The following is a 10,115-nucleotide window of genomic DNA, read 5'->3' as shown; positions in this document are numbered from 1 at the left end:
CTTTTCTAATAAATACCTTTTACCACTTGACTATTGGTGTGTGTTGTTTATTTATTTTAAATTTGTCTTTGCAAATTACATTTTGTACGGATCTGTACTCTATACAACAGATACAGTGTATCTGCCACCTGCTACTTTCTTATATTTGAGGCTTGTAGGACTGTATTTCCAGTTACTGTGTAGGCTGCTCTCACTCACAGAACTAGCTCATCGACCCTTGTTCCAGTGCCTGAGATTGTCTGTTCCACAATAGACCTCATGGAAGGAAGCATCAATCAGTGTAAGTGGGCAGGCACAGGCAACTGCTATTCTTAATTCAGAGACAGTGAGCCAGAGGTTCCCAAATGCGGTCCTCAAGGCTCCCCAACAGTGCAGGTTTTAAATATATCCATGGTTGAGCACAGGTAACTTAATTAGTTCCACAGTCAATTTGATATAACCACCTGTGCTCAACCATGGATATCTCTAAAACCTGCACTGTTGGGGAGCTTCGAGGACTGCATTTGGGAACCACTGGTCTAGGCTCAGTTGCTGGGGTTCTGTCAGTAGCAATAAGAACACCAGCAAGCCGTTGCAAAATGAAGAATATTGTACGTAGTGGAAAGTGGTAGGGAACAAGGTAATATTCACACATCAGGCTTAAAAATAATGCTTAGGCGCATTTCCCATTAAGAAAATATACATATGCAAACATGATCCAATTTCATACTGTGTCAACCTTGACTTGATTATTGTTTGTCAACATTGGTGACGGTTTGCTTTTGTTCTTCTCTGCTCCATCATTTGAACTTTCTTGAAAGAATAACTTTGCGGTACAAATCGATATGACAATCCTTTTGTATTCCCTCCTGAAATTTTGGTTCAAGAGACCATATATAATAGCATTAAGGCAACTATTGAAATATGCCATGTAGTAACTGCCAACGAACAACCATTCTGGGATTCTGGGTAGAATTGTGTTAGGATTCACTGCAACAGCCAGACCTATGAGGTTCAAAGGAGCCCAGCAAACAGCAAACAACACAAAAACCACAAACATTGTCAAAAAGTTCCTGAAATCATGAGGTTTCAGTTTGGGTTTGTTATCTGGCTTTACCCTACGTCTCACTTGAATGACCAAGATCCATATGCGTAAGTAGCAAAAAGTTACTATGGTAATTGGGAGTAGAAAATGGAAAAATACCACTGCTATTGTGTATGCTGAGCTCACAGACTGTGTAAATGTACACGAGTAAATCCGAGCATCATATTGTAATGATCCAACAAATAAATTTGGCACAATGGCAACAAATGTTAGCACCCAAATAAGAATCACATAAAACAATGAATTTTTGTCACTGTACAACTTGTCATATTTGAGGCTATGACAAATGTAACAATAGCGGTTGATTGCAACTCCAGCAATATTGAATATAGATCCTATAACACTTATTCCCATTAAGAATCCACTAATTTGGCAGTGAAGGTATCCAAGATTCCATCCTTTTCGAAATATTGATGTCAATACCAAGGGATATGGGTATATGGCCACCACCAAATCTGCCACAGCCAGACTTACCACAAATATATTTCCTGAAAAACATAAAAAAAAATATTATTTAGTGTTTTCCTTGAAACTTAATATTTAAGATACAGTTCTATACATTTCATGTAATGGAGAGCTATGAAATGGCCACTGTACAATATTGTTATGCTATTTGTGTTATTAGGTTACTGCATGATAGATTGATAGTTCCATAGATTGATAGATAGATAGATAGATAGATAGATAGATAGATAGATAGATAGATAGAGAAAGCCTCCACATTCTACATGTTCAACCTTGTAAAGAAATATTTCCCTACTTATCCACTGCACTCTCTCAAAGACTGTCAGCTGTGCTTCTGTTTTCCTGCCACCTTAACACTGTCTCTCTTCACCAGCATTCCTCCCATTTTTGTATCTCCCTTCCCCCACCTGACCAGGGTCACTCCCAACCTCCATTCTATCAAGAACTCCCTCAAAACATATCTTTTCACACTTACCTACTCCACCCAGTGTCTTAACAGATTGTCAGTCCACACCCTCAAAGCATGAGGTCATGCCGTTGCACCGAGGAGGCGGGGCCACTAGTACTGGGAAGTACAGCATTGCCTGTAGTGTCATCAGGACACTCTGGGCGGCTGTAAAAGCTGCAGGGTGCATGACTGGAACATCCAAATAAAGGATGCTCTGTGCTGTTTCCAGATAGCCTGACAGCCATAAGGGTAGTTGGGTAGCGATGGTGCTGCCCACAGAGCCCTGCACATTGTGTGAATGTTCCACTCACATACCATTATTGACGACCATGACTCCAACCAATACTATACTGCTCTCTACTTTTGCTCTACTTGTCACAGCACCATACTAAAACTACTCCCTTGTCTCACTCCACCATTCCCTTCCACTCATTTCCCGTTATTGTCTCTCTTTGCTTCACTTTTGAATGTTATATCTCACAAACCTGGCCCTTCCTTCCATCTCCTCCTTGGATTAGTTTCCGTCACTCTAATTGTATATTCTAATTCTAACACAGTTGTATTTTCTATTGTCTCATCTTGTATTGATTTTTACTGATGCTACTGTTTGTCTTGCAACTTATTTGTATTTTGGACCTGATTCCGAGATGAACGCAATGGCGATTATGTATGCAGATTGAGCAATTGTTTGTCATTGTGTATGCGTATAAGCCGCACTGTGAATGTGCAGCGATCGCTCTGCGATTATGGATGCACAGAGGAATTCATCACAAAGTGAGTGACAGACTGTCAGCATTTGGGGGCCCTTAGTATATAATCTTAGTGAGTAAGAACAGATGGGTCTATATACATCCAGCCTCCTTGCATATTAAACAGACCTTCTAGTTGCGCCATGCCGTGGCGTGACTTGGTAGTGCCGAGCATCTTTTTGAGTGTCTTTTTACCTTCAAATGCGTCTTATTCGCCCAATGATGTGAATAGATAGCACAAGCAGCTTCTGTTGATTAAAATGATAAGCAGCACGCCTATGTTGAGCGAGTGCGGGTGTATCTGCATGTGAAATGCTACGTTACAGTATCAGTGGCTGTAACACTGTAACGTAGTGTTTAGCATGCAGATACACCCACAGGCACACAGAGAACATAGGCGTGCTGCATATCATTTTAATCAGCAGAAGCTGCTTAAGACACACGAAAAGACGCTCGGCACTACTGAGTCACACTAAGATCCCGCGCTAAGTGTGGCGCGACTTGTAGCGCACGGAAGATAGATGTATGTGGGCACATCTGTATCTAATAACATGGTCTCACCAAATCTGGATATCACCCTTTAGTTAAATTACAGTTTTTATGCATATACAAACTAATGCAGCAATATTCAGTATCACCAATTTGAAGGTAAAGGAATGGAAAGTAGTAAAGAGCACACATATGATGTGTACCAGGCTTCTACTATTAACTGCTTGTCTGTGACATTGGTTGGCCAAGGAGAGCACCCTATAGGTACACAATGATATGTATGAAGTAACTCTGCATCTGCTTTTAACAAATGTGATTTAAAAGTGGAGCAAAACTATAGGTTAATGAGAGTATGAAATTATGAAATTATATTGTGTATATAGTATGTTAAGTCTGCAGCAATTTAACACATATTTTTTAAAAACAGTGTGAAATATTAAAAAACACAAAATATGGTAAACAGCATAGATACTTTATATTCTCTCCAATGCCATTTTATGTATAATGTAACAATTTTTACAGGTTTTTGAGCATTAACCATTAATCTAGACAGGAGAAAAGATATGGAAAGAGTGCTCTTTTCCCAACTTCTACTTTTGGCCGTTTGTTCCAAGACAGTAAACAGTCAATGAGAGTGTCAAAAACATATAATCCAGAGTGCAGTACACTTCTACTGTTGGTATTTGCCTAATTGGATAACAGCTATCACCAAGCTGTATACTTATGAGAAAGCATGAAGGGGGAGAGAGTGTGAGAGGTGTTACCTGAATGGTGCACCTGATTCTCTCCTGGGTGTTGGTGAGGTACCCTGAATGCGCACTACATCTTATGTCTGTAAGCTGTCCAATATATGTATTCATCTATAACACTTCTCAAGGTAGGTTTAGAGTCAGTTTAGGATGGGAGCACCACCAGTCTTTTGCATCTAGGCATTTAAGCCACATCATTATATTTTCTATGTTATCCCGTGACTGCAGTAAAAAATTAAAGATACCTACCTACCTTTATCTTTTGCCTAGTTGAAATTTGCAAACAACTTATTATATGTTAACTATAGTATTTGTTCACCTATTCATTTGACAGGACCACAAAATACTGATCCTTAGTCACACATAATGTATATGTTCATAGAGTGGAGCTATTTTCTGCACATGTGTAATAATCCCTAAAAACTCATACAGCACATGCATCCAGGTGCATTTGCAATTGAGCTGCACAGTACAGAGGTGGCTATTCAGACACATGAAGATGGTCCACCTTATGGGAGTGTTGCAGGTGTGTTGCTTATAATCACTCACATTAAAGGCCATGCTCTGATGGAAAATCTGCACCCAGCATAGAGCAGGTGCAAGTTTTGAAGGTGTGCCTGCTGGTTATATATAAAGATGCACCAAACAGTATTAATGGCCATCTTATTCCTTGCACATTCAGATGCATGCTTCAACACGAGGGGAAGGGCTGACACTAGCATTAGCATAAAGTCACATATGCAACTTATGCTAATGCTAGTGTCAGCCCCTCCCCTTGTGTTCAAGCGTGCGTCTGAATGTGCAAGGTATAAGACGCCCATTAATACAGCTTGGTGCATCTTTATATGTAACCATTGGGGCGCTGTGATAATGCGCTCCTCTCATTAAAAGCATTTCCTTTCAAATATGTTTATTTTTGGTTACTTTATATTTACTGTCATTTTTTATTTTTTTTCCTTACTTTGTATTTGAACAAAATTTACGGTGACTTGTAACTTTTCAGCCAAAAATTTTGGTGAATGGTGGCAAACAAAATATTTGGAGCTTCTTACAACGCTATTTGTAACTTCCTTTAATCTGTTCATTGCTCTAAAGGGCCACATAAGCATTGTATAGGAAGTGAGAGGACACTACAAAGTCCCACCTATTAACAATTTAACTTTACATATCTATCATAAAATGCTGCCAGTTTAGCTTAATTGATGTGTTAAATTAATCATGAGACATAGTGAGTGTGGGTTTGCTCGTTGCTCTTAAAAGGGCCTTAATGACAAACCTTATGGCATTCTAAATTTAAAGGGGAATTAACAGGGGATGTGATTTTGTCTGTAAGGTCTCTCTTAAGGTGCATACACACATAACGATTTTTTTAACGATTTAACTATAACGACGTCATAATTATTAAATCGTTTGTAAAATCGTTCATCTTTTTAAGCTGAATGATGAACGATAATCGTTCATGCGCGTTCACGTTTGTAGTAGTTCATCGTCCATTCTGACTGTCCAACAAACGATTTTCGTTCAGAAAATTGTTCATGTTGTGCAGAATGAACGATAAATGATGAACGATTTCCATTCACTATATGCATGATTAAAAAATCATTCATCGTTTTTGAAAATCATTCATTATTTTAGTAACCAACGATTTTCGTTCACTTTTTCAAGGGAAAATCTGAACGGAAATCGTTCACTAAACTCGTTGGTTACTAACATCATTGTGTGTGTATGCAGCTTTACTCAGTAAATTAAGCCAATTTGAACTGTTCATTAATACAAGAACAACAATTTAATCATCTATTACCTGCAGATAACAACTGCATATGTAGAGTACAGCATATATAAAGTTAGTTAGTTTAAACTGAAGATTCATTATTTTTATGAAGGAATTCAGTATTGTTTAAGGATTTACTGACTGAATGAATTATATAAAACAGAGGTTCCCAAACTCCGCCATTACAGTCCAGGTTTCAAGGATAGCCATGCTTGTGTCCAGATGGTTAAATTAAATTGACTGAGGTACTAATTAAGTGGAATGGGTATGAAATGCGGCCGGCGGTTCAATTCCCTTCAGCGGCAGCCCGACAGGAGCAGAGTTCGAGGCAGCGGAAGCTCGACAGCGCTGGAAATCCCGATCGTGGATAGGTAAGTACAGACTAACCTAAGCCCCCTAACCCTAACCCTCCTTAGGGGTGCCTAACCCTAACTTCCCCCCCAAGTGCCTAACCCTAATCCCCCCCTCTAAGTGCCTAACCCTAACCACCGCCTTCCCCGCTGCCTAAACCTAAGTCCTCCGGGGGGGGTGCCTAACTCTAAGTCCCCCCCGGGGGTGCCTAACCCTAACCCTCCCTCCCCCTAGCCTAACCCTAGCCCTCCCGGGGGGGTGCCTAACCCTAAATTCCCCCTGGGAGCCCTAAACCTAACCCTCCCCCCCCCCACTGCTGTCCGCTCGCGGCGCCCGGCATCACTACGATCGTGATGCCGGGCGCCAGTCTCCCGGCGTTGGGGAAATGCGGGCGTCTACAGCTAGACGCCCGGCATTTCACCCTTGCCGGGATAAGACAGTCGGGAAGCCGGCTGCCGGTATTTAGGCAGTCGGATTCCCGATTGCTTCCCAATTAAGTCACCTGTGCTCAAGCATGTATATCCTTAAAACCTGGACTGTAATGGAAAAGTTTGTGAATCTCTAAAATATAAAATAATTCATTACATGTTATAATTAGTGGAAAACAAATTATAATTTAAAAGGCGTATATATTTTCTTTATTTTTGTTTTTTGCTGACATTGTTAAATATAGTTAGTATTAAATGTAATTATGACAAGAAAGAACAGTGATGGAACTTCTTTTTTAATCATTGCATTTTGTAGTATTGTTCTTTTCAAGTTTTTGTATATATTTCCAGATTATGGAATGCTGGATTCGTTTGAAAGAAATTTTATAATTGATGTATATAAAAGAGAGAGAGTACGTTTCAAAATTACATTAGGAAATGTAAAAATATGCAAAGCACTTAAAGCTGCTTTGGGGACGAGTATGAGCACTGTAGCAGATTGGAGTTCTGTTTCTCTTTTATGATATTGTGTTAAACAGCATATTATACACATTATAAATACCATTACTGTGTTACCATTATGGGACACATTCATGGAGCAGAAAGCTAAAAGGGGATGACCAGCTATGCATGAATGATAATAATTACACTGTACTGAAGCAGGAAACACCTAAATACAGCGTAATGCCTTCTAATTCAGAAACTAATTCCATTTCTGCTCTTCCCCAACAATTCCCACTAAATTTCTTGAGGTTGTTTTCATACATTAACAATTTATTTTGAAGAAACATCTATTATATGTATATAGTTTGTATTGTGTTTTTATTTCACATTTCCCATGAGTATTAATTTGCTGTGTGCAAACTTAACACTGTTTCTTTTCCCAACCTGCCATTCTACCCAATAACTTTTTCCTGCAAACAACATAACCCCCCTTTACAGGTAGGATTGTAGAGTGGGAACTACAGTATGTGAAAATTAGATGCCAACCAGCTGTGCTCAGTAAGATTTATGATCAGATGACCATTTAACAAAAAAATAAATAAAACAAAAATAAGCAATAAAATGAAGTCTCCTTCGACCTCTACCATTTATTTAGTGGCAGAATTATCTCTGTGAGGTCAGTTCTGCAACATATAGGACAACTTCCAAAAAAGTTAATCAAGAAGGAATGTATAGTTTTAATAAAATAAATTAATTTTATATATATATATATATATATATATAGCATACTGCATACTGTATATATATATATATATATATATATATACTGTATGTATACACACACACACACATATATATATATATATATATATATGCGTTCCTCTTTAGGAAATGTGTGTTCATTATCTACAGCTACAGGACAAACACAATTTGGAAGAGATTGTAATGCTAAGATAAATATTTTTGTATTTTGTCCTTATATAGTGTCGCTTATATAGTGTCGCTTATATAGTGTCGCTTTTGACACCTTTTTACGCATGGACACTGATTATGTTTAAAAACAAACTCTATGACCCATGTTTCAGTCTTGAATTAGCATTTTTCCTTTTCATTACCTTACAGTTGGCTACAGAATCGGCTTATGGTGTATCTGTGGACCTCTGCTTGGAAGGGATTATCGGGTGACTCATAAAGGCATGGTATATTACAGCACACCAACCCAGTCACCCACCTGCAAACAATTTCAGTACCCATGAGAAGTTAAAAAGTCTATAGAGCTTGACAGCCTTGGACCAGTTAAGCTTTGATTGGTCATATTCTAACCTCTTTCTTTTGAGCAAACAATCTCTGTTTACAGTGTACATGGATCTAATGCTGCTACCTAACTATTTCAGGTTTTATATAGCACATGTGTATGGACGGTATTACTGTATTATTACTGTGTGTGTGTGTGGTATGTTTTCTGCACTGTTCACAGTATGAGTGTGGCATCCCAGGATTCCACCAAAACCATTGCCCACTCACTGGCCATCTCTCGCCTAGACTACTTCAACCTTCTCCTCACTGGACTCCCCTGCTCTCATCTTGCTCCTCTCCAATCTGTACTCAGCACTGCAGCTAGTCTTATCTTCCTCTACCACCGTTCCACATCTGCATCCCCTCTCTGCGAAGCCCTTCACTGGCTCTCCTTCTCCTACAGAATCCCCCCTTCTTCCCCTAATGCTAACCCTCTGTTCCTACATTGTAACACTAAACCTCCCCACCCCCTCCCTTACCCTCCTCCCTTGGTGCTTAAACCCAACCCTTCCCCCTTAGTGCCTAACCCTACCCCCCAATGGTGCCTAACCCAAACCCACCCCCGGGATTACCTAACCCTAACCTTCCCCTCCCCTAGCCTAACTCTAACCCGCCACGTGATTCCCAAACATAATCTCCTCCCCTGCGGCTAAGACCTAACAAGCTAAGCTATACTTCTGATCGGAATCCTGACTGTTGGGATTCTGGCATAAGGATGGCCACTACTGTCAGTACTCCGGCGACAGTGTTCTGCCCAGGTAGTGGTATTTCGGTGCAGGGATGCCAGTTGTAGGTATGTTAACTTCATCCCCAAAGATACAGTATGAGGCGTAAAGAAGGTGGGAGAGAAGGGATCATGCAGATATCAGGTAGGCTAGAACAAATAAGTGAGTTTTAAGGGAGCGTCTGAAAAATAGAAGATTGGTGGTCTGATAGATTAAGGGAAAGTATTCCATAGATCTGGTGCAGAACTGGAGAAGGCTTGGAGTTGGGAATGAGAAGGGATGGATTACTCGGGAAGAGAGGCAATGGTCATTCTCTGTAGATTTTAGAGCTGAAGTGAATGTGTAGGGAGATGGGAAAGTAAGAACATTGTAGGTGAGGATAAGGAGTAAAAGTGATTAGAAACAAACACCGAAAACAACTACAGCTAGAGACAGAAACATGCTAGCAACAGATTTCTACTAGGACTGTAGAGTTTTTCTAGGATTCCTACTTATAAACCAAGTGCTTAAATAGATTAAATTATGGTGTTTTTATAGTGAGACACAGTCTATATATACATACTATTAAAATAAGACTATTTCTATTAAAGTTTAAGGATATTTACATAACAACCCCTGAGGAAAATACATTAAAGTATTGAATGTAGGTATTAACTATTTGGTATCCGCCTTGATTGGATGCTGGCCAACACGTTTCCATGAGTTGTTTGGCTTCCTCAGGGGTAGCCAAGACTTGTTGAAATGCATTGGAAAGCACCTACCTCCACCTTCCCGCCAGGAGAACATTTTGAGATGCTCATCCCTTAATATCACCTAGGACTTTATCCTTCTAATTCAGATAAGCACTTTTTTATTTATTTTAATTTATGTTTGTTGTTTCCAGTGTGTTTTTAGTCACAATAAATTTGTATACATTATACAAAAAAAATATCACACTATGAATACTTTCTATTTGCCTTTACACATTATTCATTTTAATAACATTGCCAGCATATTTTATTGATAATATTATTGGTAGGGGCCCACACAAATCAGGCGTGTTGGCCCTTGATAGTGGTGGTTTAGTAGTAATCTGTGTACCTGTACACTCTTGGTCTGTGGAGGAGAAGGATGTGC

The 10,115-nt window shown here is 39.4% G+C and overlaps 1 protein-coding gene across 1 annotated transcript in view; it reads right to left on the bottom strand.

Annotated features, from left to right (window-relative positions):
• Positions 1-703: 703 nt before the first annotated feature.
• The window catches only part of MTNR1A (melatonin receptor 1A), a 344,256-nt gene continuing 334,844 nt past the window's right edge, over positions 704-10,115 (bottom strand). The window contains exon 2 of the mRNA XM_088478815.1: positions 704-1,572. Coding sequence (XP_088334941.1) covers positions 704-1,572 — 869 coding nt within the window. The remainder of the gene's footprint in view (positions 1,573-10,115) is intronic.

The sequence above is a fragment of the Taudactylus pleione genome, unplaced genomic scaffold (genome assembly GCF_031769625.1).
Source record: "Taudactylus pleione unplaced genomic scaffold, aTauple2 ptg000218l, whole genome shotgun sequence".
Lineage (NCBI taxonomy): Eukaryota > Metazoa > Chordata > Amphibia > Anura > Myobatrachidae > Taudactylus > Taudactylus pleione.
The sequence above is the reverse complement of the archived record's forward strand: the minus strand, read 5'-3'. Positions and strand labels throughout refer to the sequence as shown.